The sequence below is a fragment of the Aethina tumida genome, chromosome 1 (genome assembly GCF_024364675.1).
Source record: "Aethina tumida isolate Nest 87 chromosome 1, icAetTumi1.1, whole genome shotgun sequence".
Classification (NCBI taxonomy): domain Eukaryota; kingdom Metazoa; phylum Arthropoda; class Insecta; order Coleoptera; family Nitidulidae; genus Aethina; species Aethina tumida.
This window is the reverse complement of record NC_065435.1, coordinates 75999777-76027627: the sequence shown is the minus strand read 5'-3', so window position 1 is coordinate 76027627 and position 27851 is coordinate 75999777. Positions and strand designations below refer to the sequence as shown.

Below are 27851 nucleotides of genomic sequence, written 5' to 3'. Positions count from 1 at the left end.
CAACAAGAAAACAAGAACAGAAGTACTAATATTCAGAAAATAAATGAATATTTTTTTCACAATTTTATAGAGTTTGGATGTCAAAGGAACCTCTCGAATATATTTGTTATTTGTCCTTATTTAAAAAAAAAACATATGCGCTTAAATTGTTTATTAAGTAGTGTGAATTAATATACATAAAAATTTTAAATAATTAAATTGCAAGATTAAATAATGTTACAAAAGTACAAAACATAAATATATAAATTACATATCTAAATAATCAGCATCCAAACATACAGAATCGCCAACTTTGGTTGAAACTACAAAATGGTAATGAAACAATTCCATATATTTAAATGCATAAGTATTTCATCCTCTACAATAATATAAATAAATTACAGTCAAAAGCAGGAATGTTTGTTAAACCTAAAACTACCTGGACGTAAAACATGTTTCGGAGGGATAATTTTCGACCAGTCATAATCTCAAAATAAGTCTCTTGATGTGTTTAAAACACAGTACAACCAATTATATTGAGTCAAAGAATCACAATCAAATTATACTTTGCCATTAAGTACATGTTTTGGCCTAAACTGAAATTCCTTAACAATAAAGAACTCCCTAAATTTTTGCAAGTTTAGTTTACTAAAATATACTTTTTTATGTGGATTTACTACGTGCATGGTTTCTTTAATTTACTACGACCTGCATAGTAATTCAAGAACGTTGCAATTTAAGTAAAATGACCCACTTGACAAGCGCCCAAAAAAAGTAACAGGAATGTTCGCTTCTGGTAATACTGTTTTTGAGTACAAGTCAGTCTCACTCTTGTATTTGCCTTAACTTACCCTAACACTTAGATTGAAGGGAGGTACTACTTATAAAAATATTATTTGAATAGTTACAAGACACTAAGCAGAATTGTTTTGATATAGTTCGCGCGGAAGCATTTTATTTTAACTCTCACAGCTGAATTAATTGAATTAAACCACTAATAATGATATGACTTTAAAATTCCCCAAATTGCAACTACCGAGATTCATGGACAATTCGATCTGTATACAAAATACATTTCTTATAACTTAATACAGCATGTACTTAACAACTAAACCTACTTTTAGGTACTTCTTGTTTAATTAAGTCTCTTCGTGAGCGACGGGATTCAATGGACGCAACACAATCCTTGGATCCCTCTCAACCATCCTGTCTGCTTCCTCATTCCTAAAAGCACCCATTAAATAAATAATTTAATAAAACAATACGATAATTTACGTAATGTCCTTGTTTTCATGTGGCATCAGTTTGCTTTGTTCACTGTCTTCTGGAGTCGGTTGATAGGCGACCTCGGAAACGGGGGCATATTGGGCTGCGACCAGCAGATCCGTCGACGGATTCACTGTGAGATTTTGGCCCCCGGACGAATTCAAATGATCTTTTATGTTCCTCCAACACATTCTTCTCGTAAGTCGTAAGAAGAACACTGCAACAATTGATAACTTAGGCACTACTAAGAAATGGTTGTATTGGTTTTACCAAATAGAAGTATGGACAATGCAAAGAAAACTGCCCCGAATATTGTCACAGCGAGATACACGCCTTCTTTGTCCTCTGGATTGTCAGAGTAACCGACTGCTCCATGAATCAACATCACCAAACTAAAAATAATACTATAAATATCACCAAATTATAAATACAAACAGATATTTACCCTAAAGAGAAGCATGCTACACAAGATGTGATCAGGATAATGGGTAGAACGTTTCTGGATGGCAGGCAGTTTATCCCGCATGGTCTCCTTGCTGTTTGTGAAACTGTAGAGGCCAAATAGCTGATCGGTCTATCTTGCCACCTTTCCTGATGGCCATTCGATTCATATTGCACTGTTGTAGGTTGGTATACTGCCCCAGACATGGTTTCCTTTGGTTTAAAATTATAATTAACGGGCTGTATCTTATGACTAATTATTGCGTTGTAAACGTGACTGAACTTTATGGCTTTATTCATCAAAACAACAATGACAGATTTACAAAAGAGAGGTTATTTCTAATTGGAATAACAAATATGTTCGTTACATACGTATATTATCTTAAGAGCATCAAAACAAACACATTATTTTTGTAAATTTTACTCACGGTTTTATATTACTGCCTGTTTCCAAGTTATTCGTTAATTTCGTGCTGTTTATCACACAAACAGATTCAGTTGGTTTGTTGCATTGTGAGCTACGTTGCCACAATTACTTTGAATTATTCAAATTGATTTAGTAGTAGAATATTTGCGTATAAAATATACAATGAACAATTCAATTTTTTTGCACAAAATAAACATAATGATGAAAATAAATATATATAATGGTTGTTTTTAAATTTAAATTAGGTAATTCCTCTAATTCTAAATTATTGACTTCAATATTACAGAATAATATGGTGAAGGAATATGAATTTTGTTCACATTCTTTTCTAAAAAATAGAAAATCGATTAAAAATATATTTATAAAATACTCTTATGAAAAACAAGGATTGAAAATAAATTAAGAGCTTTAAAAAAGAAAATCTTTGTATTACAATTTAAATTTTATTAGTAAAATGTAATATATAAATCTACAAAGCCTAATATTTATTTTAGTTCCGACAACGTTGATTTGTTTGTTGCATTTTAAAGGCGACAAACAAGCGGTGATTATTTCTTGTTCAAGGTTTGGGAAATTGAACGAGTAGGATGGATCAATTTTTTTAACGGACATGTCGCAACTTTCCTTTTCTAGATTTATTTGTAACCAATCTACTTTTATTTTCACTTAACTGCGCAACATTGTGAAAGTATAAATATATTTATATATACAGGATGAATCAAGAGGAGTCTTCGAAACTCCAGTCGTGTTTTTATACATGGCATAATGTTGCGAAAATGTTTGATAATGATGCTAAAATATTAAATTTAATAATTTAATGTTTTAAAAATATTGTTTTACTTATGATATTTTTTTATTTAATATTTAATATTATTTCAAATGTCCCTAATGATTGTACTATTAGTGTATTTTTAAAGATTATGTTAGAGATTCAGTTTTGTTGGATTGGATTGAACAAGTAATTAATACATTAATTAATTATAAATATATCTATATTTGTTCAAGTTTATAAGTCGACGTTTATTTAAATTATTTCCTTATTTCCGTTTCACTATCACATGTGGCTAGGATCTTCAGAAGTCTGTTGTAGTCTTCTTGTTTCTTTGATATCCGATATAGGTCACGAAAGCCTTAAACTTTAAATTATAAAAATAATTATCAATATAATTTAAATATAAAATTTGAACAACTACGGTGGTGTCCAGAGAAATAGAACAAAATTTAAAATCAAACATTTTGTAAGATATTTCATAAAAAGATTCAATTCAAATTTTGTTTAGTTAGTATAAAAAAGATATATTTCAATATTATATACTTTTTTTGCTTTTATCCATCGGAGATATGACATACGAGGGTAGTCTGAAAAGATTCCGACCTAACAATGACACAAAAATTTTATTCTTAAATTTTTCATTTACTTTTCTACATAGTTTCCTTGTAACTATATATACTTCTCTCAGCGATGCTCCCCCATCTCTCTAACCCGTTCAAATAGTACTCTGCGTTTTTCCCTGCACAATAATTGTTCACAAAGGTGATTGCCTCCTCATTTGACGGAAATCTCTTCTCCGAGCGCAATTTTTAGTTGGGGGAACAAAAAGAAGTCGCTTGAGGCTAAATCTGATGAGTAAAGTGGTTGGTCAAGCATTTCAAACTGTAATTCGTAGATTTTTGCTATGGCAACCGCTGAGGTGGGAAATAGGATTTTCTCTTTCTGCAAATGTGGCCGTTTTTCCACAATTTTTGTATTCAGCTTATCAAGTAATAATGCGTATTATGCTCTTGTAATGGTTTTTCCTATTTAAAGATAATCAATTCAGATAACTCCATGACTATTCCAAAAAACAGTCGTCATTACTTTCCCAGTCGAAAAAACAGTTTTCCCTTTTTTTGGGGCTGTTTCCCCTTTGTAGTCCACTGTTTTGACTGGGTTTTTTTTCGGACGTATAATGGTGTATCTAAGTTTTATCTACAGTAATTAATCGGCGCCAAAACTCGGAGTTATTGAGCCTAAACTGCGCTAACAGAGCGTTGGAAATGTTCATTTGAACACGTTTTTGGTCTAACGTGAGCGTAAACGTATTGCCTTTCAAAAACAAAAATTTAATAACAGCTCATATCGATTCACTCAATCGACTGCCAACTAAAAACTGCTCGTCCGAAATGGTCTTTGGTGAGTGAGATGCACAACTATATATATTCACTAGCTTTTATTAATGAGTGCTGCCTTCTTTGGGTTGAGGTCGGAAACTTTTCAGACCACCCTCGTATAATAGTCTGATTTGGTTGGCCAAAGAAATAGCACATTTAAATGTATTTACGTTTTGTGTATGTATTTAACAATACTCTTAAAATTAATTCTTAGTAGGATTTGCATTATTTTATTAATTTTTCATTAAGAAAAAGAAATATTGCTCCCCTAGAGAAGAGGAAAATAATTATCATGAAACATCAAGGTCTAAATTTTGCTGATATCGCTAAAAACTTATTATGCTTCCGACAAATGGTTTACAATGCTAATTAAAATATAAAACGACACACCCAATGAAAAATACACTAAGAAAATGTTCTAAAAAAATAACTCCATTTATTGACAAACAAATTGAAAAAATCAGTAAACGACATCATTTCTTATCCTCTAGAAAAATAAAAAATGAATTAATTGAGTCATGCAATATCAATGCTTTTAGTAGAACAATCAGATGTCGACTGAATAAACAAAACTTGCAAGGATATATTTCAGAAACCACTACCATCAAAACATAATATTCGAACAAGACTAAAAGTTTGCACAAAAATGTATTATCTTCAAGAAAGTTGGCGAAGGCTAATGTGAAGTGATGAATCCGTATTCAATAGAACAAGATTTGATGACAAAAAATATATTCAGCCTCCTTCTAATAAAAGTTTGGATCCCAGACACGCTACAAAAATGTTGAAACCCGGTGGATGATTTGGGGTTCCTTTTTTTGGCATAGTTAGCATTACAAAAAATAGAGCGTTTTGTATAATGAGATATCATAGGAGATGTAATGGAACCATTTGCCAACGATAATTTACCAATTACATGTATTTTTATACATGATAATGATACGAAGTACGCATTCAAAGTTGTTCAAAGTTGTTTAAAGATATAAGATATTGATATTTTCGATTGGCCAGAGTAATGTCCTGATCTAAATGTAATTAAAAATTTGTGGAACATTTAATTTCGATTAAATTATCAATTGAAATAAGTTTCAAACGACGATTGCCGACATTTCATTAAATCTTTGACTCCTTGACCCTTTTCAGGTGGTTATAGCGAATAAAGGGTAAAATATTAATAGTTTTGTTTGAAGCTATATATAAATATATTTAAGGAATATAATTTTTCAAAAGTGTGCTATTTATATAACCCCAGCCACATTTTGTATTTATTTTGTTTTATATTTAATTTTGATTTAGGTACGAATTGAATAATAGGAGAAAGAATATAGTGTATATTTTGATAGTATTTAATTAGAGGTGTGCATTTCCTAATTAACTTTAAGATAGTAACGTGTGCTATTTATCTGGCCACCACTGTATATTAAAACTGCGGAAATATTTTATTAATATATTTTATTAGTAAATATAAAATGAATATTTAAAAGCGCGTATTTTTAAAATGCTTATATCGTTATAGCAATTTACGCATAATTTCACAATTGCACATGACAATTTTCTGTTCAAATTAGCAGATTATTATTATTATCATAAAAAAATAACCGGGAAAATGAACATAAGACAGTTAGTAAACCAGTTTATTTAACAAAACAAGTAAAAACGGTGATAAACTATGAAAAAATTCTAAACAAATGGAATAAGTACCAAATGAAGAGGTCACATTCAAACTAAGTCAACCAATAAACCCTAAAACTTAACTAACGGAGAAATTTATAGAAGATATTTGGGGAGAAGGTAGGAGAGTACGGCGGCAACAAGAGCGTATTGTCCGTAAACGGTGGTCGCGGAGTTGCACAGGGTGCCGGTGCAGATTTCGCAGAATTTGGTAGCACCGACGCCGGCGTCACAATTGTGTGTCAACTCGTTGCCCACCTTTGCGGCGATGACGCACCTCCTGATCGTTGTCTCCTTTTTCGTTAACTTATCTGTAAACGCAAATAACATTACGTCGTCCATCGTGAATAAGTTTTAATAATTACCTTCGAACACTTGCTTGAGACAAGCCGGGTCACCGACGGTTCCGCAGGTTTGCTTCTCCCATTTGTCCATCGGTTTGTCGCAACCGTCCCGTTCGCATTTGTAACACTCCAAAGCGAAGGCTGGCGAACAAAAAAGGTTCCTTAATGACAATTGTTTAAGCGTTCAAACGGATGGTCTGTCCGTGACTTTATTAATCGCATTACATGACTTGACTCCCAATGTGGGTACAACCATTTTTAGATATTGTTGCGCGCGATTTATTACAATTAATAAATTTCTTTGAAGTAATAATTACTTTCTATTGGCTAACATAATTAATCTAATATATTACTTTAATGTAATAAGAATATTGAAAAAGAATTTTTGTTTAAATTTAAGATGATGGTTTATTTAGATAACGGATAGTTAACAGAAAACTGGACTGTTATGATTATAAATTTAGAAATAGAACCAAATGTTAAATCTAGAACATTTCAGCGGTGATATAATACACATTATATTCTAAATCAATGTGTTGATTTATGTGTATACATGATTTAAAGCGTAAGGGAGTTATTATAATACTTTTAAAAAATAAATCAGTATTTAAAATCATGAGTAATTTACACAATTGATTTGAGCACTCCCACCTGTTTCAAATAAACAAAAAAATTAGCATAGTCCATCGTGCCCTTGGCATTAATCCTGGCATGGGAAATTGAATTGTGATAATTGTAAATAAAAATATATTCAAATCCATCAACCAGTATTATATTATAGTGAGGATGTACCATTAACCATTAGACTAGAGTCTGCATATAAATAGAAGAAAGGCACCAAAACTTCTCATCACTGTTCTAAAATTGTCGATGACGTAATTTCAATAATTATTTTTAAAAGTGTCCTTTTACAATTAAAACATTCAATTAATAGTATATAAAATCATAACTTACCGGATGATAATACCGCGGTAAAGCACAGAAGAGCAATGAGTTTTGCCATATTGTTTTTGTCGCAGGAGCACTGGTACGAATGAAAATATTTTTATATGCTGGCACCTCGCCTTCTGTTGCGTACAGCAGGAGGGGAATTTGCAGAGTGGGATTATATTTATTTTGTATTTTGTTTGTTTAATACAAAACTTATCGACAACTAATACTTACGTACTCTTGTAAAATTTCCTCTATATTAATTTTTTATACTTCATATGCACTAATAAGTAATTATTGACTTATAAATAATAATTTTTAGTCTAATTATGTAAGTTATTTCTTTAATTTAGGCCAACACTTTGTTTTGTGTCTTATTCATTAGTTTATGTTAATTACTATAGATTTGTCTTAAGTTCACTTCAATAGGATTTAAATAGATAGGACTTTAAATGGGCAGAAATAAAATATTCATAAACAAATAAAAATATTTAATAATTACAACAATACAAACAGACTGCAGTCCGAAAAATACAAAAGTACAGGTTACTATTTACAAAAAAAAATATATAATTTTTATAAATTAATCACTGGAAAAAAATTTTTGATACGAACAAAGCTAATATAGAGACTACAAGGGCGTATTGTCCGTAAGTTTTGGAGGCTGAGTTACACAGATCCTCGGAGCATGTGGTGCAACTCAACTCCTGGCCCAGTTTATCGTTGCAAGGTTTCATTTTGGGATCTATGATGATACATTTCCTTGTAGTCCACACCTTGTTGTTTGCATCCTTGTACACGTGTTTCAAACACGATGATTTCGGATTATTGGTACAAGCCGGCGTTTTCCATTCCTTCATGGGATTCTCGCACTCTTTATCCACACAGTGGTAACATTGCAAGGCGGATGCTGCAAAATTTGGTATGATAATAACAATATATTTAACCTTGAAAATATAGGTATTGTACAAACATATAAATATACTGGTATTTGTTGAGTGACTAAAATTAATAATGATTTGTTTAAATAATCAAGTAACATCATTTAACCTTTGTGTTAGCCATTTAAAGTTATGTTTTCTTCGCATACCAATGAAGTAGAAAGTTTAAAATAGGGGTTTAATAGGAGCGGTGTTTTTATCGTTTATTTGCAGGACTCGTGACTAACATTAACCCTGATTATAGGGGTTCGACGGCATTTCCTCTCACTGTTTTATCGATTCTGATGGGTAGTTTTTCCCTTGGCCATCTTCATGGCGCCAGACTAGCCGTATTTGTATATTTTCCTTGAAAGTTTATTTTTATCACATTCTACCGATAATGGATATGACTAATTAACCTTTAGTTATTTATGTGTCACAGGGAAAAATAATAATAACCGCAAATTGATAACTTAAATTATTTAAATACGTGAATAAATATGCACGAAACTGATCATTTGTTCAACACATGTCGTTGTGATGAAATGTTATTTTTTTATTATTGGAAACAAAAATGTCGAAAGTCGAAAAAAACTTAGCGACACAATTTTATTCAGTAGCTGTAAATTTTTTTCAACACACAATGTAGTAAATAAATTTTTTGATGTTATGGCGTTAATTGTTAATTTTAATTAACAGTCATTGGTTACAGATTGTTACATTGGCGTATCATGTAATATAATACTGCCTGAACAAAGTGGGAGTGGGAGAAAATTAAAAGAAAATAAAATAAATATTGTCATATTAAAAGTAATTAGGAAAAACAATTATTAAAATATTAGTTTACTTACCGGTATAAATAATAGTAAGGCAGATAAAAATAATGGGTAGTTTAGACATGTTGTAAGATTATTTGCCAACCGTCAACTTCAATGCTTTGAAACTAACTGTGTAAATTCTTACTGCTGCTTTCGGTTGAAACCGTTCTCTTGTTTAATTCAGCTATACGCAGGACTGTATTCGATATATTTTCATAAAATAAGTTTTCGGATTAACGTATCTATTAGTTACTTTTAATCGAATACTGAATATAATTTAAATAAACGGGAAAAAGGACAAAGCATGCACTCCTATCAATAAAATGACTATGTTTTATCAAGGAAGATTCTGAAAATCTACTTTACAGCAAAGCTAAAATTTAATATAAAATTAAAAGTTTTAGAAAATATATAATTATGTATAAATATATCGACAAAAAATAATTTACCAAAAACTAATTGTGTTTTAATTACAATCCCTAACTCCAAGTTCTCCAAGGAGAATTCCCTAGTTATAAATAATTAGGGATCTCTCGGTTTAGTCGATTGACACTTGTTATATGGTGATGTGAATGCATTTACAAATGCATAAAAAATCTAAAACGGTAAGGCAGTGTTTAACGACTGAAGAAAAATGTTGGTTTATTGTCGAGGTAGAAGGGAGGAGTAAAAGAAAAAAGGTATTGCTGCGCAGTTTAAAATTCTCGCCACAACACAATAACAATTTTAAAAAAACAAGGATAGACTTTTAGAAAATTCCAACAAGTTTAGTAGAAACAACAAATGCAAAAGTTGCAATACTAAACTAGTCGCAATCTAAACTAGTCGCAAATAAAATGGTATTACTTCTAGAAGTGTGTAAATTTTTATTTAATAACTATATCGAAATGAAATTTTGATCATTTATAGCTAACAGCCGTATAAAAACAACTAAATAATTTTTACAGAATTTAATCATAGTAGAGAAGGTCGTAATAAATGTAACATTATAAGGTGTCGAAAAATTTAAGATATATTTAATAGTGAGTATGTCCTCCTCTATTGTCAACCAGCAGATCAAGTCTTGAAGTACATTGTTCTCTGTTAAGCTAATTCTTGAAGATATTCTATCGGATTCATATCGGGATTATTTGCTGGCCACTCCATAACTCCTAAATTGTGCTCTTGAACCACTCTGGCAGTGTGTGGTCTTGCATTATCTTGTTGTAAAGTGAATTTTGGTCCATACTCGTTCATGAAAGGTAACAGGTTGCAGAAGTCTGTTACATACGGTTTGAGTTGATAAATGTGTTTCTATGGCTATACAGTGGCGAGCTGTTCTTGTTCGCTCTTGAAATGACATCTGAACCAAATGTCGATCTTCTTGAGGAGTAGTCAGTCTCTGATGATCAGTATATAGTCTCCTATGACTGATAGCTATTTCTTTGCATTTATGATAAATTTCAATTATTTTAGTTTCTCTACAGATATTAAAAAAAAAATAAAGAACATTGAAATGTACTGTAGTCTGTAAATAATGCGTACAAGATTATACATGGTTATCTAAAAAAATATGCTGTTTACATTTTAAATGTTGATACCTATTTTATTGTGATTAGTTTATTAGACAGTTATATTTTTAAAGCAAAAAGTAATTTAACCATTGTAATCAAATTACAAAAAAAATAATCCTTGTTGTCTTGGCAAAATATTATTTCAGCATCAGCCAAATATGAGGATAGAGGCGAAGGCAAAATGTGTATATGCTTTCATCACAAATGTCCTATTATAAAAAAATCCAGCTCAATCTACTCCATCGGGGACAACCATCGTAACCTCAAAATCAAAGCAAAATATAAATGATGAGAGAATTTGTTCGAAAGGTCACTTAATTCTCTTATACGCTCCGCATAAAATACGAATTTGAAAGGGATAAAGTAGTAATTGTGATGTAAAAAAAATAAGTAAAAAATGTTTTTATAAATTTATCCGAAGATCGAGAGATGGTGATAAAAATTCTAATACTTATTCAGGAAAACTTTGACTTCTAACTTCCATGGCAAATGGATTAGCTGAAAGGACCGTTAGAGTAGCCCCCGAAATCACTAGATTTAAGCCCTTTGGACTTTATTATGGGGATATATTAAGTTGTTAGTTTATCACACTCCATCTGAGTGGCTATAAAATCTACCACGTCGAATAGTTGAAGTATGCTGGGACATTTCACCAGAAATATTTGACAAAAATTTCATAAGCGTCTTTACAAAAATAATGGAGGATATTATTTACATATAATAATTAAATATTTTACATCACAATGACTATTCATTATTGCACCTTTTAAATGCATTTGTTTAAGAAAATGTAACATATAGTACCACTGAAGATTTAGAGGTTAGGGTGGCTATCCTTGCTGGGGACACATTATACATGATTCTTTGTTCTTTTTTATAAAAGGAAAAGTGGAAGTGTATAACACTTTTTATTAATTTCACATTTTTAATTTTTATTTTTATATATATTGTTACTTGCTTTAATATTAATTAAGGAATTAATGTTGCAAATAACAACAATAAATACAGTTAGAAAAGACCAGTTAAATCTATTGAGTTATTCAAACTCAAAACATATTAAAAACAACGTGTTTATCAAAATATTTAACTCTTGTTTCCGAATGAATGATATCATATTCTATTTATAAATACTAATTTAGTTTTTAAATTAAAACTTGTTGCTGATCTTGCCTTGACATTTTTATAGGCAACTAAGTTTACAAGGTTTAATAAAAGATACACAAAGAAAAAATTAAAAACTTTATTAAATAAATCTAGACTTCTAATACAGTTTTAAGTTCAGTTTAAAGATTTGACAGTATACATATAAATTTTGTAGATATTGCTAACAATAGATAGGTATATTCGTTATAAAAATAGAGAAAACTCTGGTCGAAGAACAACAGCCGTCCCGGTCTGTTTTTGCAAAACTTAATCAGAAAAAGCGTAGGCCACCCGTTCTATGAAAAATATACCACGACACATACATTACAGTTTTGGTCGTCTACAAATCGAATTGTGCGTTACGGTTGTTGTTCCCCACTTAAATTTCTAACATATCAAAATTGTTCGGTTCAAAAGGAACTGTCGCGTGATTTCCTATCCAACCAGCGACATTAACAACACAAAATCATGCAACAGTCCTCGTCTGTGGATAAATGAACTATACCTATATGGAAACAAAATTTTAAAACAGTAACGAATACGAGGGAAAACTCGGAAATGGTTTCATATATAAAATACGAATAGAGCTTCCAGCGATGATTATGTACCTAGAACACCTAAAGCTAACAACTTTATTTTTTTACACGAAGCTATAATACTTTGGCAAACGCGATTAGAACATGAAAGCGGCGAGGGCGATCAGAATGGCCACGAACGTGGTGGCGGCTATCCTCTGCGACGAGTTACACTTGTCGGTGTCGCAGGTGTAACAGTTCACATCCAGGTCGTCCTTTGTCTCCAACGAGGTGAAGAAACCGGCGCTCTTCACGATCGCATTGCAAACACTCTGGCCGATGCTCGGCACGCACCCCCTTGCCACGTAGCTTTCGCCATTCTTGTCTGGAAAACAAAACGATTTATACGTCGCGTGTTCAACGATAATTTGCTCGTGACGCAATTAATAATTTGTTTTCCGACAGTTAATTAACCCAAAACGGGGACCGAGGAAGTAGCTTCCATTAAAACACCTGCAAGGTTTATGGTCTTACTTGTGGCGGTCACTTTGACACAACTCTGGGGCAAACTGCCGAGAAGGCCTTCGTTGCAGTCCTTAGTGGGGTAAATGAAGGACACGATTCCGTAGCTGCAACTCACTTCCTTGGACGAATCGCAATAGTAACATGTCGTCGCATAAGCTGAAACAGCAAAATTTTGAATGAATTAGATCACGGTTTTGATTTGGAGGTGAACGATGTTAGCCTTGACGCCTTCACTGGATATACATAAACACGAGTTACAATTTCTTAAACGTTTCGTAAGGGAAATGATTCATATTTATTCAGGTAATTATTTAAATTTTTCGAGCTATTATTCACTGATTATTTATTTTAATCTAATTGTTGATAGATGAAACGTTGTAAAATTTATCTATCTGATGTTTTTAACCGGATGCAACCTAGGAGAATTATTATCACTAAAATTATTACTGGTAAGCATGTTCTACATTTACGACCGAAAATTTCTTAAGAAAATAGACACAGTAAGAAAATAGATTTTTGTAACACAATACATGGAATATTAAATGCGTCTTTATTTTTAGATATTGTAGAATTGTTTTATGAGGATATCAACAATTTTCCCACGTAATATTTTTTAATTTCGCAGCCAATTTGTTGAATCAGTTAATTTGAATTTTATTTTACACAATAATAAATAAAGAACACATTTATCAGCACATTTACTACATATCTCTATACATATATCTTATTATTGTTAGATAAAACATTCATCAAATTAACATTGCCACAAAAGACAACCACAAGTTTAGCTTGTGACACATTTTATAAATAATTTTGTTATAACAGTCACAAGTCAAACATAAAACGTAACTACAATATATTAATATAAATTGAAAGTTTCGTGAATAACTTTGATATAATAAACGTAAAATAAAATTCGATATGAAAATGTTAAATCATCTAAATTAAATTTAAAAAAATCATTTACTATTTTCCTTATGTTGACAAAAAGATTATAAAAAAAATATATTGAAAAGAACACAACGTTGATAAATTTATCTTTAATCTTATTGACTTATTATACTATTAAATATTTTTTTTGTCAAAATAAATGTTTATTAGATATCTGTTGAATAAATATATATATAATTTATTAAGTATATTTATTAAAACGATGAAGAAAGATAAAAAAATTACACAAGCTACACGCAGTTTAAACAGCGATTAATAAAATAAAATCGTTGAATTAATCAAACAAAAAGCAACACCGCCCTAAATAACACACCGGTCCGTGCCCCCGAACTATTGATTTCTTGTCCCTTACCTACGTTAAGGCCCATAAGGCCCAACAAACACACCACTAAACACTTCATTTTCAATATTCTCCGGCTAAACGGGAACAACAACGAACGATTTGGTTAACAGTCGAATTATACACTGAACGATTTCACTTTCGAAACCCCTATAGGCTCTTTCTGATCTTTTTCGCGTCGCTTGAATCACCAGCACTGCTCTGCTGCTAGATGGTGGGGGATGCACGATCATTGGTTGGCAACGTTGGCGACTGGGTTTTCTATGGGCGACTCTCAATTGTTTCAAATTTTGTGCTCTTTCATACTATACACATATTACAGTCAAGACAAAACTGCAGGTGTGCTTCACGCTACTATTATTAATTAGCAAATATTTAGAAAATGACGTTTATTAAATAAGTTTATGTACACAACGAGAGTGGGGGGGAGAGCGAGCCACATTTACATCCTTATTTTGCAATTTGCGCGCTTATTCTTTTTTTTTAAAATATATGTATATATGTATACACGATTATGGGTTTATGGAATATTTATGTGGTATATTTTATAAAATTCTAGAGTAGTTTAGTGTGATTAATCCTACTGCCTCATAAGGAATTCCTCGTTGATTTAGAGCAGTAGAAATAAGGAAATAAAGGGGGTCGTTTGGTGCCAGTATGTCTGAAATTTATCGATCTGCCTTTAATGGGCCAGTGTTTTTGGGGTACAAATCGTTTCAATAAAACCACGTGCTTAATAATACTTAAGAATACGTTTGTTTATTTATTAATATTAATAATATACATTGTAAAAATATAGGAGGGTTTATAATACTGAAACAGTAGGCTTTGGATTGATTAATCGTGGAGCAATTTAAGAAAGTAGACCAGGAGCTGTAACAAACGAAATTACAAGTTCAATGACACAACTAAATATTAAAATAAGCTATATTATTAATAAGTATGTGAATAAACAATTACCATGGAGTTGGTATTATTTTTAGCACTCGTAATTGTTGTTGATTACGTGTTTGCTTATTTGGTTTGCTCAGTGGTGTTTGTACTTACCAAAATAAGGTAAATGGCAAAATTTGGACAGTTCGTTTCAGTGGAGTTGTATCCGCGCCGTCCATTTATTTCTGCCATATAAAAAAAATTTTGTCCCATTGCTGAAACAACATCTTTATAATTTGAGTGGAAAAACTAATTTTTCAAACTTACTCATTTGGCTGCTAGTCAAGAGGACGAAAACGGTGAACGCAAACCCAAACATCTTGCCACCTTTTAAAGCTTCCTGTGTACTGAGACAAGTTGATTAGAGACAAACGGTCAAATCCTTATTTATATTGTTAAATTTATCTATAAATAAAACGCATTGTGTTAATTTGATTAAAATTGGTCTAATTTGATTGTTTGTAAACCTAAATTATCTTTTTTATCTTTAAGGAAATTGGATTAGTGGAACCAAAGTAAAACATTACAGACGAAATGGCAAATAATATGAATTTTATTAGTTACATACAAATGGTGCAATTGTTCAAGCAGCACGCACTCCTCAAGAACGTGATTGAATGAGTCAGTTTTAAGCAAATATCAAGATAAATATTATGCATAGAAGAAAAAAAAAAAAATTCTTATCTTCAATAGACCCACATTCGATTGTGTTTTTATCAGAACATCAGAAGTAAACAAACAAATCAGGTTGGATACTCACAATTAGTACAGGTATTCGGTGACCAAACGACGCGGCCGTCCAAGCCGCAATGGAAGGAAGGTGTTGTTGACAAACACGGGAAATAGGTCATGGATCCAGTGCGTGGTCGCGTCGTACCCAACAACCAACAATGCAACCGACTGATCGGGATAGTCGATGCTGGTGTTTGAAAAAAAAATTTCGGTGTAGCTCTATAAATAAGTTGCTGGTGGGAGAGTGTGTTGTACATTGGACCGAGGGAAATCTCGTGTTTCTCTCTTATCCTAGATCCAAAATACTTTGTTATCGTTACGTCTGTCATTTTGACAAGCCAAATGGACCTACTGTTGATGTTCCTCCTGCTGCTAAGTAAGTAAATAACTCTAAAAGGCTAACACTAGGAAATATTTTTCAGATCAAATATTCAATTTGGAAACCCAGGACATTATATTCCACAGATTCAGAAAGGGTCTGAGGTGTTACCGGTGTTTTACCATAGACGGTGAATGTAGACGGAACAGTATGTATGTTATGCTGTGCAATTTGCCTTCTACGCCGGTAAGCACATATGACAACGTGGGGTTTAACTTGTCGGCGTTCCAAATCAACTTGGACTTCGAAGCTCTCGCTGGTTCCCGAAAACCATACGAGGAAAACGTCTGCGTTAATTTGATTATGTCGTATTTTGGTAAATTTTAACTAACTACACAAATATATTATTACTTATTGGCTTTTTTGTTGTAAAGAGGAGGAGCAACACGATGTTGACGTGCTACCCAGAATATTACAGTTCAAGGACTGCGTGTCTGAGAAAATAGCAAAGAAGATTAGTTCAAGATCGAAGTTAATTGCAAAACAAATTCAGGCTCATTATTTTTTTGAAACTTGCAACGTTTCTTTTTGCAATTCATTTATTAAGGTGAAACCAAAATTCTATCATTTACTATTTGTTGCTATTTTACGTTATTGTTGAGGAGATAAAATAAAAGTCATATTTGATTTGCCCCAATTTTATGATATTACAATCCAACTCGTCAAATATAAAATCAATATGTACAAATTGACGTAACCCTTCACTGAACAATTACATAAATTCTGCCTACAATAAGAAAACGACACGTTCATCAAAGATGGATTTGATTTCTTGGCGAATATTTTGTTGAATTTGTTGACCGCACTTTCTCCCGCACAATCTCTAAACTGCAGTATCTTCAACCTTCTGGTAATTAAATCCTTGTCTAAAAAAAACAAATCAAATTGATCATAATCAACAAATGTCATAATTACCATCGAACGTGTATTTAATATCGATGCAATATTGAGTCTCGTTGACTTGTGGGCTTCCAAACATCCGGGCGAAATCCAAGTTAATTCTGAAGACAGACATTCGAAACTTGAGTTTGTTCCTAAATGGCCGTCGTTGATAATCGGTGTCGCAACGTTTAAGAAACATCCTCGTCCTACGACAGTCGCCGTCTGCATGGAAACAAAAGTAACATATCAGTTGCTTTCTCCCCTGCATCAGCTTCAGTATGTCTACTGGATCTGAACAGATATTAAAATTGTAACATTAAGAATAGTGGGCAAATATGCTGTTACCTTCAATCTCGGGATCTATATCTGGAAAACGCAACACTATATAATTGATGAAAATGTAGGAAATCGTTACTTACTTACCTAAATAATTGATTTTGTCTACAAATTCTAAAAAAAAAAACAATAAATGTTCTTTAAATGAACTGAATGAAAGAGTTACCAGTAGTAGTGTTAATTGTAGTAGTAGTAGTATTAGCTAAAGTAATGGTAGGTTCTTCGGTGATCTCATCCTTGTCAGCAACGTCAGTGACCTCCTCGTCACCCCAAATATCAGTTTGACCATTCTCCTCAGGAACACCTGCCTCACCGTTCTGATCTGGAACATTTGCCTCATCATCCCCAGCTGGAATATTTGCGTCACCAGTCTCCTCAGGAACACCTGCCTCGCCATTCTGATCTGGATCATTTGCCTCACCACTCTCAGCTGGAATATTTGCGTCACCAGTCTCCCCAGGAACACCTGCTTCGCCGTTCTGATCTGGAACATTTGCCTCACCACTCTCAGCTGGAATATTTGCGTCACCAGTCTCCCCAGGAACACCTGCTTCGCCGTTCTGATCTGGCACATTTGCCTCACCACTTTCAGCTGGAATATTTGCGTCACCAGTCTCCCCAGGAACACCTGCCTCGCCATTCTCATTTGGAACGTTTTCTTCACCAGGCGGATTTGCGTCGTTAGTGTCTTCAACATCGCTATCATATTGTGCGAACGCGAAAGAAATTAATATCATCAGTACAAATATCGTAACTTTGAACATTTTTTTTTCAACTGAAAGGAAACGTCAAAACAACAGGCCATAACAGATCTGAACGTTTTTTGTTTTTCCTAGTCTTTCAAAAAATCACTATCCAACTTGCCAACAAGTATAAAATTATATCGTGACAGTCGAGGAGCCTTTTGTTCGAATTACATAAATTTTCACTGCAATACTCAAACGTGTAATTGGCCTTAATCTGCTCAGATTTGAACTCTAAATATTTGTTTACTGCACTCTCACCGGCGCAATCTTTAAACTCTATCAGCTTCAGCGCTGAATTGTTTTCAGTTGTTTCTAAAATCGAAACAAATTAATATACGGCTAGAATAAAATTATTGGCTTGCCTGCAAATTCATATTTTATCTTTATACAGTATTGAGTTTCGTCGAATTGCGGACTCCCAAAAAAACGGGCAAAGTCTAAATCGAACCTATAAGTGGACATGCGAAACTGGACTCTGTTCCTGAATGTCCTGTCATGATAATTCGAGTTGCACCGTTTATAGAATACCTTTGAGTAACCACACTGACCGTCTATGTGGAAACAGAAGTAGCAGTGTAGGTCTCCTTTCATTTCTGGTACGTATCTCTGACCTATAGTTACAAAAATTTGATTTCATGAGAGAGAGATACGTATTTTTACCTGTGATTTCTTCATCGATGTCTGTAAAATACAAGTTGACCAAAGATTGAAAACCATTGAGGACATTACCTACCCATATAGTTGATTTCATCTACATCTTTCTTAGCAAGTGTAGTTTTGTCAGAATCAACAAGGATTTCGGTGACGTAAGTTGGAATTTTAATCGTAGATTCAATATCATCGGTGTCTGTAACTTCTTCTTCAACCATGTCATCAGCTCGTGCAAACTCGCCAATAATTAATATTCCTAGTACAAATAAAATCAAATCCTTGAACATTTTTTGGCAATTGAAATGTAACGTCAAGACGGCAAGTCACAACAATCTACTTAATTATACAATTAAAATTAAAATGATAATCCAACTTGTCAACAACTATAGAACTGAACCGCCACAACCAAAGAACATTTTTTTTCTGGCAATATTTAAAGTGTCTAGGGAACACCTAAATATTTGCAATAAAACCAAAAAACTAATACGAAAATATAATGAATTAATAAAAACAAGTGTTTTTTACTAATTAAATAAAAAATATATTGTAAAATGATGTTACAGCTCCATCAAAAATTAAAATAATAACACCCACCAAATATTTATTATTATGTTATTTATAATATATTATAATTATATTAAAATGTGATTTATTGTTTGGGAATTCGAGTTAATTAATGTAATATTACTTTTCCTTATCATTATTTCACCCTTATATTCAAGCCGGTAATAAGAAGGGATAGTACGGCTCTTTTCTCTTTGGTTTCAACTGTTGATGTTGATAAAAATTCTGCCATTGTAAAAATATTTGTATTTGTTCTTTTTGTTTAAATGTCGAATTTTCTCTTTAGTTTTTGAATCTTTCGGATCTTTGTTAAAATAATGTGTTAAATTTGCACGTGTTCGCCTTTCTTTGTAGTATGTATTTTATCCTAATTTTTTTCAATCATTTTATTATTATTCTTGTTTATTTAGAAACAATACGATCTCGTAAAATAGTTTTTCTCATTTATAGATTTCTGGAAACAGTGTTTTCAGACATCTACTGTTTTTTATTCATTTATTTATGATATTGCGTCATAATTTTTATTTACTAATTTTAAATTATTATGTGAGAATTGTTGTTCAAAATTATATTGTTTCTTATGACATTTTCCTTACGTTTGAATATTGTTTTTACTTTAATTGTTGAAGTATTTATTTATATACTTACTTATATTGTTTATGTGACATTGTGCAGACAACCCTGAGGGGTTTGTGTTGTTGTCGATAACTGATTAAAAGATCTTCTTTTTGAGGTTCTTCTAAAATTGAGACCAGGAGGAAATTGGTTTCAGTAGACTACTACATGACGATGAACAATAACTAAATTCACTTAATTTGATTAGTTCTAAATAATTATTGCAAGACACATTATATTGATAGTCACAGTTATAGTAAAGACAAATTGCATATATTTTGTACAAATTTGTATATGATAATACCAAAGATGTAAATAAATCATATTTGTTTATTTTATTTGTTCTACGCATTCAGACTGGGGTTACTACATTTTCACACTTATTTTTTGGATCACACACAACAAGGGTTCCTATTTATTCTAGTTGATTACGTTACCATTTCTTCGTACTTTTGTAAATTTTAATGATACTCCAGTTGATACTATTACAATTTTCTCCAAAATTCACCACCTCACGAGCATGTAGTAGCCGTGCTTGGCTTCTCTAGATGTGTATCCTTCCGGAATCTGGGTGATAGCATAAAAAAGGGAATACGGCTCCAATCATCAGGACCCCAGTTAAGTTTCTTAAGTCCTCGGACAAGGTTTTCGACGGTTTGAGCTGACACAATCACATCGTGGATCCTAAGAAGCTCTTGTCTTAGCTCGGGAATTGTTATTTTCGGGTGTCTTCGAGTTTGCAAAAGCTCTTGTAGCGTCTTGTACCGGGGCAGTTATCCTACAGCGGTCTGGATGTCTTTCTTTTACGTAATTATAGTCATTGTCTTCACCTTCAATCATCCTAATTGCTCTTAATTTTTGTTTGTCACTTAGTACCTTAGTAGTATACTGCGGGGATATATAAGTCCCAGAGAATGTTCAAAAATTACTGGTAAAAACACACCCAAGTTTCAAACTAAATTAAAAGAAAGAGGTGAATTTGAAATAGCAGTATGTGATGAAGGGATATTAGCAATCAAGAGGAAAGATACAAAAGATGTGTGGGAAATGGTGGAAGAAAATATATTTTAGGTTGCTAATGACCTGTGTTCATAATTCGTATGTTTTGTATCAAGAAGTCACTCGCAAAAAAAATCATCTATCGATTTTGCAGTAGATGTAGCTAAAGAGTTGATTAGTCAAGGACGAGCAAAATCTTTGTAGAAACGGTCCAGAAGACCAGACCAGGGCATTGTTTAAAGAATGTCAAAGTTTTCGCAAATGTTGGAGATCATCTTCCAGTTGAAAAAGGCGGCCGAAACAGATGCATAAGATGCCAGTCCAGGAAAATCGAAAAAAAGACTAATATCATTCGCCAAAAATGTTAAGTAGCTTTATGTATTGATTATTTTACATCATACCATACATAATGTAACAGTTTCAAAATAAAAAATAAATATTTTCTACTCTTGAATACCTAAATTTGAGGTCTGATTATCTACTGCTGGAATATATTTATGCCATAATAAAAACTACTGCAGGGACATATGTATATGTCCCAAGGCATTTTTTCAAAAAAATTATTTTCTAAAAATCTGAAATTATGTAAACATGTTCCTTTACTTATTTACAGCACATTTAGTTCAATTATACAGAAATATCTTCACTGGCCAAAAGTCGTATTGAAAGGGTTAAATAGTGAAAAAGACATTCTTTGTATTAAAAATTTTTAATCATTTCAATATTATTTAAAATCTAATCAAAACGGTTTTGATTACATTAACATTTCTCATATAAAGAAGTAAATGAAATAGATAATTAAAGTAACAATTACATTTTAAAAAAGTAATAGATAGGGAAAGTAAATGACTTTTGTTATGTCGATATTAAATTTTTAAAATAAAATTATTTAGACTTAAGAAACAAATTTTTGGAAAAATGATTAAAAATTTCAGCTTAACATTGTACAACCAGTGAAATTAATCAAAGGCAAGTTTAGATTTGAATAATAATGTATTTTTTATTCAAAATTCAATAATAGTCGACTATAGTTTTAACAAGTACCAGATAAATTTATATTTCAAATTGAATAACATTTGGATCACAATTATTAAAAAGTAACCAAATTGATTATAATTTGATCAAAATGAACACATTTTGATCAAATTATCATCCGGAAGAAAGTAATTATCAAAATTTCTTGTTTAGTTTTACCAACTAGAGTAACAATTTCATCATTGGTAGTATTAGTACTATTAGAATGGTCTTATTCAACTTAAAATTAACATCAAAACTACAAAACCGAATACTAGCCCGCAATAGTAACTAACATTGTCAGTACTGTTGCATAAATCCTCGTCGCAGGCCGAAATAGAAATGTAAAATAAATGCTTATAGCGATCATGGTGAAGCCTGTTAGTTAGACGACGCACTGTTTTATTCCTCATACATCCGTATGTTATAACTTCAATGTGATGGTCGTACCCTAAAATTTTTTCATCCCCAGTCAGTCAGTCGGATTAGAATTTGATATACGTACTGTAATGTATTTTGATTCGGCCGCAAACCGTGTCAGGAGCGATATAATTATTGTCGTCCAATGAGATATTGAAGGCCGAATACATGGCGAAGGTGGGTAGCTTCATTTTGCCCTCTTTATAGTAGATGTCCGTTTCGTTGCAATCCTCCACTTTCATCCAACTTATGTCGCAACGCCCGTTTATCGAAACACACGAGTAACAATGCAGGGCGTCTGAAATACAATTTTTTTTCTTAGATGTTTCGGCATATTTTGAAAATTTTACCAGATTTTTCCTGAAGGATGGTTGTAGTAAGTAATAAGTACAGAACTGTGGGTAACTGCATAGTTTTGGAATAACTACAAAATAAATATATTATTTATTGGACAATTACTTATTGGATAATTTATAAAATATATCTTTGATGTCAAGACGTGATAAGTCAACTGTCATTAACGTTACGGCAGTTTCGGAGGGTGAAGTCGAGAATAAAATGAACAAGAAGAAATGCATTTTAAGTAAGGAATAATTAGATTGCAGATTTTTTATGAAACTTGAAACAAAATTTTTCATAAAAATAAGAAACAAGAGTTCTTAGAATATTTAAAACGTATTTTAATTAATTGAAAAATTTGATAATAAATAAACTGATTGTAAACCATATTGCCATATTTTAGAAGTAATAATCAATTAGTTTATGATTAAAATTGTAATAGTAGAATTGAAATAAAAGAAATGAATATCAATAAGAAATTAAACCTAAGGCAACCTAAAATTTATGTTACAAAATAAATAAGAAATTTATTTATAAAATGAAAAATACACCATTTTTTAATATCGAGTAATTCCGGCTATGCCTCCTATTACAGCTTGTACTCTACGTGGTATACCACTTATAAGGTCATCCAGATTCTTTTGATCTAAAGCGTTCCATAATTCTGTTGTGTAGAGTTGTCTTTATTCTATAACAGTAAAGCACGGGACTGATGAGCAATTAATGATCTTCTAAGCATTCTGTGTAATTCAGATCAGGCGACAAAGCTGGTAACGACAGATGCTCAATTTTCTAAGTGGTTGACGACAACCGGTCCGGTATAACGTTGCCTAAAAATTGAAAATTTGGTTCCAAATTCCATCTACAATGTTCAACAATGTTATCCATAATGTCTGTTGCATAAATTTCACCAGTCACCTCTTAGAAAAATATCACCCAATACCATTATGGACCCACTTTGGTATGCGTGAATTTCTTGTACATAACGTGGATTTATTTTTTCATTTGGAGGTCTCCAGACTTATACTTTGCTTCTATCAATAGATACTCCACATCTGCTTTCATCTGTAAACATCACAGTATTCAATTCTTCATGCCACAATTCTTTTTCCTGACACCAAGCTAATCTCGCTGCACGATGAGCATGTTGGAGGAGTAATCGACTTATGAGTTTCCTGCAATAGAGTCCTGCATCATTGAACCGATTTATGAGTGTCCTAAGGCTTATATAACGTTCAGTTGCTAAAATCATGTCTTGTCTGAGATATGTGCAGTTTCTTATTGGGTTCGCTCGTGGTCCTCTGGTTAATAATCTGTCTTTCGGGACAGATGTAACTCTTGGTCGACCTTCTTTAGGCCGATGTCCCACATGTCTCTAGAAACCATTGATGGAGTCTACACATTACGGATTGGTCAACATTAAATGCAGGAGCCACATCAACTTGTTTTGAGCCAACCTGAAGCATTTCTACAGCACGATGTCGGCCTGCTTCTGATAAATGACGTCTCTGCATGATTTTAAGAAAAGGCAGTACACCCATACCTTGCTATACGGCCGCTCTTTATACGGCATATCGCTATAACGGTCTTCTTCAATTAAGGCACGTTTTCGAAATACGGCCTAAAAGGTTTCGCTATAACGGCAAAAAAAATATTGCACAAGCGCAATCTCGATGCACACTCTTTTCTATTTCCTCTTGTTTACGAGCGTTATTCAGTGTGTGCTTATAAAGGTTTAACTTGTCTGTGAGTGTTTTATGTACATATTTATTACTATTATTTACTTATTATTATTTTACTAATATTATTATTTATACTATAATGTGCTTATAAAGGTTTAGACTTGTCTGTGAGTGTTTTATGTACATATTTATTACTGATTGTTACACATTAACTGGAAAAATTGGAATCTAATAGGGACGTAAGTACATATGTATCTTTGTATAAATTAAAAATTTGTAATATGTATTTTTTTAGACAAAATGCCACCGAAACGATTATCAACTTCGGTGACTGATAAAAAGAGATGCCGAAAATCAGTTACGCTAGGAACTAAACTAGAAGTATTACGTCGTTTAGAAGCTGGAGAGAAAATTGTTGAAATTTGCAAGGCAATAGGACTTGCAAAATCTACCATTCAAACTATTCGCGATATGAAAGAAGACATTAAAACATATTTGCAATCTGCTGCACCTATAAATGTGTCGAAATTAACACGACAAAGAAACTGGATTATGGAAAAAATAGAAAAACTATTGATTTTATGGATTGAGGACAATAACAAACGGAGAATGCCAATGAGACAAATGACTATCCAGGAAAAAGCTTTAAGTATTTTCGAAAATGTGAAGAAAGGAGATACCCATGAATCTGCTGAAGATGTTACATTCCAAGCAAGCCGAGGATGGTTTGAAAAATTTAAAAATAGATTTAATTTGCATAATTTGAAAATGAAAGGGGAAGCAGCTAGCGCCAAAGAGGCCGCATCTAAGGAATATCCCAACATTTTAAAGGGAATTATTGAAAGAGGTGGTTATAAACCTGAACAAGTGTTTAACGTAGACGAAACAGTGCTTTATTGGAAGCGAAAATCGCACGTACATTTCAAAAACAGAAAAATCTGCGTCTGGTTATAAAGTGTCTAAAGAACGATTAACTTTACTACTTGGTGCAAATGCAGTGGGTGATTTTAAACTAAAACCACTTTTAATATATTTGTCCGAAAATCCAAGGCCTCTTAAAGGACTAAATAAAAATCAATTACCCGTCATATGTAGATCCAACAAGAAAGCTTGGATGACTAAAACTATTTTTGAGGATTGGTTCAAAAATCACTTTTGTACAGAACTGAAAAAATATTTGCGAGACAATAACTTAAGCAACAAGGCTTTGCTAATTTTGGATAATGCACCAGGACATCCTACTAATTTATCCAAACTATTTGAAGATGTCATGATTGAGTACCTTCCGAAAAATACAACAGCTCTGATCCAACCAATGGATCAGGGTGCAATAGCCACTTTTAAGGCATATTACCTACGCCGAACTTTCCGACAACTTATAAGGGATATCGATGATAAATCTTCAATTAAAACATTTTGGAAAAACTATAACATCAAGGATGCTGTTGACAGTATCAGAGAATCATGGAAGGAATTAAAATTAACAACAATGAACTATGCTTGTGTAAAAAGTACTGATGCAGAAGCTAATTTCCTTCCTGTAATTAGGCGAAACATTTTGAATCTAGCACTCTAGCAAGCTCGGCTTTGAAGGTTTGAACGAACGTGATGTGCTTGATCTACTTGAAGCCGATAGGGAACCCCTTTCATATGAGGAACTCATTCAGTTGCAAGCAGAACCGGCATTTGCTGAAGAGACTGAGTCTGTTGCATCCAAACAGTTAACATTAAAACATTTGTCGAAAGCTTTTTCCTATTTCGAACAAGGAATAAACATCCTCCTTGAAAACGATCCTGATGTCGAATGTAGCGCTAAAGTTTCTCGAGGAATTAACTCAGCCGTTAGCTATTATAAATCACTGAAGAACAAAATAGATAAGAAGGCAAGACAAAGAACGTTGGACAATTTTTTTAAACCAGGCCCATCCGTACCAGGGAAAATGATGATATGCAGGTTACCATTTCTTCATCGTCTTCAGATTAAAGCTATTTAAAAAAATATGTATACATACACGTATTTTATGTAACATGAAGTTGTTATGTATATATTTTTGTTTTAAATGGAATAAAAAGATAAAATGCATTTTGAATGATATACCATGTTACAAAATTAACAAATTTGGAACCGATCCCATTGAATTTGTATGAATTTGTATTAGAACAATTGATTCTTTATACGGCATTTCGCGTTGCGGCCAAGTTTCGTGGAACCTATCTAGGCCGTAAAGCGAGATATGGATGTAGTTGGTTGTTAATTCTTGAACAGGGTTAAATTCAAACTAAATATTTAAATCTCGACTGAAATCCATGATACGTTTTTTCTACCTCGCTGTTGTTTGTCTAATTTTTTAGGTTAAATCAATAAACACCAAAAAATAAAATTAAAAAAAAAAAACAAAATTGTGAATAATTTCATTCTTTTAAAAAATATTTCTCAAAATATTCACAAAACAATCTAATATAAAAAACAATTTGTTTCTGTTTGTTAAAAGATATCAGAAAGTATAAAAATAACAAAAACTGGTGATTCCTATTTTAAAATGTGTGAAAAATTAAATTGGACATTCCCATATTATCGGTATATTGTGTATTCTCAATATTTGTTTATATGTTATAAATATTATCAATTCAGTATAATTTATATTTATTTTAGCTTACGTCATCGTCTTCAACGATGAACCGATGCGACGTTATCATCTATTTTGACTATTTTGTTTTTTATCCTTCACATTTGATCATCGCAAGTATAAACAGGGTAGTTTTTAAGAAAGAATCGAGCAGTTAAGCATTAGATGTACAGTTACAGTACGTCTATTATAATAAAGTGTATAATTGTGAATTTAATGTTTTAATCAAACTAAAATCTATCATTTATAATTGTTTTCTCGACTGGGATGGGACCCTGAATTTGCATATTGTTGAGGAACTCCAGGACAATAGTATCCTTACAAGTCCTAACCGGGATGTTGCTTGGATGTGCTCATATCAAGTCATCTTCTTGGTAAACACGCTTATTAAGAAATTGAAATGAACCACCAGAAATTGCAGGCAGTATTTTTTTTCGGATCTGAATTGAACAGATCCGTAGAGAGTTGTAACTTACAAAAGACAAAGTCTTAGAAATTCATTATTTGTGAGCCCGAATCTAGAAATAAATGTGCGACGGGTTTCATACCAAGAAATTCAACCCATGCAAGAGGTCCTGCCTCTTAGCAGTTTGAATTTCCCCTTCACTACATATCGATAATATCTGTATTATTAGCCGGTTTTCCACAATCCGATAGAATCTTATGGGATCGCTTTTAGATTTTTCATAGGAGAATTTGTGAGCAGATTTTCTCTTACATTGAAAAAAACAGTATCAGTCTTCACATACTCGTTCAATTTGGTGGAGGATACGTGGCCGTCGATATTATGAAACAGTATCAGTCTCCATAGGCTCAATTGATCAAGTGGGTGATTCGTCGTCCCTATTACGAAACAGTTTTCATAGATTCGAAGCTCTGGATAATTTGAAAACAATATTTCACTAAACAGTTTAATACATTGCGCCGCAAAATTATGAAATATGGAAAAAACAAAAAA

General features: G+C 32.4%; 8 protein-coding genes and 1 long non-coding RNA gene across 11 annotated transcripts; 1 reads left to right on the top strand and 8 right to left on the bottom strand.

Annotated features, from left to right (window-relative positions):
- Positions 1 to 136: 136 nt before the first annotated feature.
- On the bottom strand, positions 137 to 2248 carry LOC109594669 (uncharacterized). Its single transcript, XM_020009910.2, has 5 exons — positions 2115 to 2248; positions 1691 to 1899; positions 1516 to 1637; positions 1255 to 1462; positions 137 to 1203 (listed from the first exon to the last, which is right to left on the bottom strand). Exons 2-5 carry the CDS (start codon positions 1891 to 1893, stop codon positions 1119 to 1121), a joined length of 618 nt encoding a protein of 205 aa, XP_019865469.1. The 5' UTR covers positions 1894 to 1899; positions 2115 to 2248; the 3' UTR covers positions 137 to 1118.
- Positions 2249 to 5884: 3636 nt separating this feature from the next.
- On the bottom strand, positions 5885 to 7394 carry LOC109594671 (uncharacterized). Its single transcript, XM_020009912.2, has 3 exons — positions 7234 to 7394; positions 6301 to 6420; positions 5885 to 6246 (listed from the first exon to the last, which is right to left on the bottom strand). Exons 1-3 carry the CDS (start codon positions 7280 to 7282, stop codon positions 6032 to 6034), a joined length of 384 nt encoding a protein of 127 aa, XP_019865471.1. The 5' UTR covers positions 7283 to 7394; the 3' UTR covers positions 5885 to 6031.
- A 291-nt stretch (positions 7395 to 7685) lies between these two features.
- LOC109594672 (lymphocyte antigen 6C2) lies at positions 7686 to 9130 on the bottom strand. Its single transcript, XM_020009913.2, has 2 exons — positions 8981 to 9130; positions 7686 to 8119 (listed from the first exon to the last, which is right to left on the bottom strand). The coding sequence occupies exons 1-2, from the start codon at positions 9027 to 9029 to the stop codon at positions 7797 to 7799; spliced, it is 372 nt and encodes a 123-aa protein (XP_019865472.1). The 5' UTR covers positions 9030 to 9130; the 3' UTR covers positions 7686 to 7796.
- Positions 9131 to 11726: 2596 nt separating this feature from the next.
- LOC109594668 (uncharacterized) lies at positions 11727 to 14242 on the bottom strand. The gene is made up of 4 exons (XM_020009909.2): positions 13987 to 14242; positions 12693 to 12839; positions 12303 to 12543; positions 11727 to 12251 (listed from the first exon to the last, which is right to left on the bottom strand). Exons 1-3 carry the CDS (start codon positions 14033 to 14035, stop codon positions 12317 to 12319), a joined length of 423 nt encoding a protein of 140 aa, XP_019865468.1. The 5' UTR covers positions 14036 to 14242; the 3' UTR covers positions 11727 to 12251; positions 12303 to 12316.
- A 465-nt stretch (positions 14243 to 14707) lies between these two features.
- LOC126264301 (uncharacterized) lies at positions 14708 to 16268 on the bottom strand. Its single transcript, XR_007547057.1, has 5 exons — positions 16141 to 16268; positions 15668 to 16011; positions 15175 to 15312; positions 15022 to 15122; positions 14708 to 14847 (listed from the first exon to the last, which is right to left on the bottom strand). It is a non-coding gene; the product is annotated as an uncharacterized LOC126264301 (long non-coding RNA).
- On the top strand, positions 15798 to 16650 carry LOC109594632 (uncharacterized). 2 transcript variants are annotated; one of them, XM_049961588.1, is made up of 3 exons: positions 15798 to 16015; positions 16105 to 16334; positions 16393 to 16650. In XM_049961588.1, the coding sequence occupies exons 1-3, from the start codon at positions 15798 to 15800 to the stop codon at positions 16617 to 16619; spliced, it is 675 nt and encodes a 224-aa protein (XP_049817545.1). In that variant the 3' UTR covers positions 16620 to 16650. The 2 variants fall into 2 exon arrangements, with proteins under 2 accessions (XP_049817545.1, XP_019865414.1); XM_020009855.2 differs by having other exon boundaries at positions 15883 to 16015; positions 16062 to 16334.
- Positions 16649 to 18006, bottom strand: LOC109594675 (uncharacterized). 2 transcript variants are annotated; one of them, XM_049966478.1, is made up of 5 exons: positions 17403 to 18006; positions 17324 to 17350; positions 17246 to 17266; positions 16934 to 17191; positions 16649 to 16884 (listed from the first exon to the last, which is right to left on the bottom strand). In XM_049966478.1, the coding sequence occupies exons 1-5, from the start codon at positions 17998 to 18000 to the stop codon at positions 16658 to 16660; spliced, it is 1131 nt and encodes a 376-aa protein (XP_049822435.1). In that variant the 5' UTR covers positions 18001 to 18006; the 3' UTR covers positions 16649 to 16657. The 2 variants fall into 2 exon arrangements, with proteins under 2 accessions (XP_049822435.1, XP_049822437.1); XM_049966480.1 differs by having other exon boundaries at positions 16934 to 17122.
- A 70-nt stretch (positions 18007 to 18076) lies between these two features.
- Positions 18077 to 18860, bottom strand: LOC126264300 (uncharacterized). Its single transcript, XM_049961589.1, has 4 exons — positions 18716 to 18860; positions 18643 to 18663; positions 18345 to 18593; positions 18077 to 18294 (listed from the first exon to the last, which is right to left on the bottom strand). The coding sequence occupies exons 1-4, from the start codon at positions 18849 to 18851 to the stop codon at positions 18077 to 18079; spliced, it is 624 nt and encodes a 207-aa protein (XP_049817546.1). The 5' UTR covers positions 18852 to 18860.
- A 3061-nt stretch (positions 18861 to 21921) lies between these two features.
- Positions 21922 to 22725, bottom strand: LOC126266575 (uncharacterized). The gene is made up of 3 exons (XM_049970842.1): positions 22596 to 22725; positions 22331 to 22543; positions 21922 to 22276 (listed from the first exon to the last, which is right to left on the bottom strand). Exons 1-3 carry the CDS (start codon positions 22654 to 22656, stop codon positions 22062 to 22064), a joined length of 489 nt encoding a protein of 162 aa, XP_049826799.1. The 5' UTR covers positions 22657 to 22725; the 3' UTR covers positions 21922 to 22061.
- Positions 22726 to 27851: the final 5126 nt, after the last annotated feature.

Bases quoted from the DNA above. Each gene is read 5' to 3' on its own strand.
- LOC126264300 (XM_049961589.1), bottom strand. From the start codon at position 18,851: ATGGTTGAAGAAGAAGTTACAGACACCGATGATATTGAATCTACGATT. The intron at 18,664-18,715 runs GTAGGTAATGTC...TGTATTTTACAG, and splicing joins AGATGAAATCAACTATATGG to ACATCGATGAAGAAATCACA. The intron at 18,295-18,344 runs GCAAGCCAATAA...TTTCGATTTTAG, and splicing joins GATAAAATATGAATTTGCAG to AAACAACTGAAAACAATTCA.
- LOC109594668 (XM_020009909.2), bottom strand. From the start codon at position 14,035: ATGAAGTGTTTAGTGGTGTGTTTGTTGGGCCTTATGGGCCTTAACGTA. The intron at 12,840-13,986 runs GTAAGGGACAAG...TTGCTGTTTCAG, and splicing joins CCTTATGGGCCTTAACGTAG to CTTATGCGACGACATGTTAC. The intron at 12,544-12,692 runs GTAAGACCATAA...TTTGTTTTCCAG, and splicing joins TGTCAAAGTGACCGCCACAA to ACAAGAATGGCGAAAGCTAC.
- LOC126266575 (XM_049970842.1), bottom strand. From the start codon at position 22,656: ATGCAGTTACCCACAGTTCTGTACTTATTACTTACTACAACCATCCTT. The intron at 22,544-22,595 runs GTAAAATTTTCA...ATTGTATTTCAG, and splicing joins CATCCTTCAGGAAAAATCTG to ACGCCCTGCATTGTTACTCG. The intron at 22,277-22,330 runs GTACGTATATCA...AAAAAATTTTAG, and splicing joins CCGAATCAAAATACATTACA to GGTACGACCATCACATTGAA.
- LOC109594672 (XM_020009913.2), bottom strand. From the start codon at position 9,029: ATGTCTAAACTACCCATTATTTTTATCTGCCTTACTATTATTTATACC. The intron at 8,120-8,980 runs GTAAGTAAACTA...CAAATTTTGCAG, and splicing joins CCTTACTATTATTTATACCG to CATCCGCCTTGCAATGTTAC.
- LOC109594632 (XM_049961588.1), top strand. From the start codon at position 15,798: ATGCAACCGACTGATCGGGATAGTCGATGCTGGTGTTTGAAAAAAAAA. The intron at 16,016-16,104 runs GTAAGTAAATAA...TATATTCCACAG, and splicing joins GATGTTCCTCCTGCTGCTAA to ATTCAGAAAGGGTCTGAGGT. The intron at 16,335-16,392 runs GTAAATTTTAAC...TTTGTTGTAAAG, and splicing joins TTTGATTATGTCGTATTTTG to AGGAGGAGCAACACGATGTT.
- LOC109594669 (XM_020009910.2), bottom strand. From the start codon at position 1,893: ATGTCTGGGGCAGTATACCAACCTACAACAGTGCAATATGAATCGAAT. The intron at 1,463-1,515 runs GTAAAACCAATA...CAATTGTTGCAG, and splicing joins ATTGTCCATACTTCTATTTG to TGTTCTTCTTACGACTTACG. The intron at 1,204-1,254 runs GTAAATTATCGT...GGGTGCTTTTAG, and splicing joins CATGAAAACAAGGACATTAC to GAATGAGGAAGCAGACAGGA.
- LOC109594671 (XM_020009912.2), bottom strand. From the start codon at position 7,282: ATGGCAAAACTCATTGCTCTTCTGTGCTTTACCGCGGTATTATCATCC. The intron at 6,421-7,233 runs GTAAGTTATGAT...TTTGTTCGCCAG, and splicing joins TACCGCGGTATTATCATCCG to CCTTCGCTTTGGAGTGTTAC. The intron at 6,247-6,300 runs GTAATTATTAAA...TTGCGTTTACAG, and splicing joins TCTCAAGCAAGTGTTCGAAG to ATAAGTTAACGAAAAAGGAG.
- LOC109594675 (XM_049966478.1), bottom strand. From the start codon at position 18,000: ATGTTCAAAGTTACGATATTTGTACTGATGATATTAATTTCTTTCGCG. The intron at 17,192-17,245 runs GTAACAGCATAT...ATATCTGTTCAG, and splicing joins TATAGATCCCGAGATTGAAG to ATCCAGTAGACATACTGAAG. The intron at 16,885-16,933 runs GTAATTATGACA...TGTTTTTTTTAG, and splicing joins TATTAAATACACGTTCGATG to ACAAGGATTTAATTACCAGA.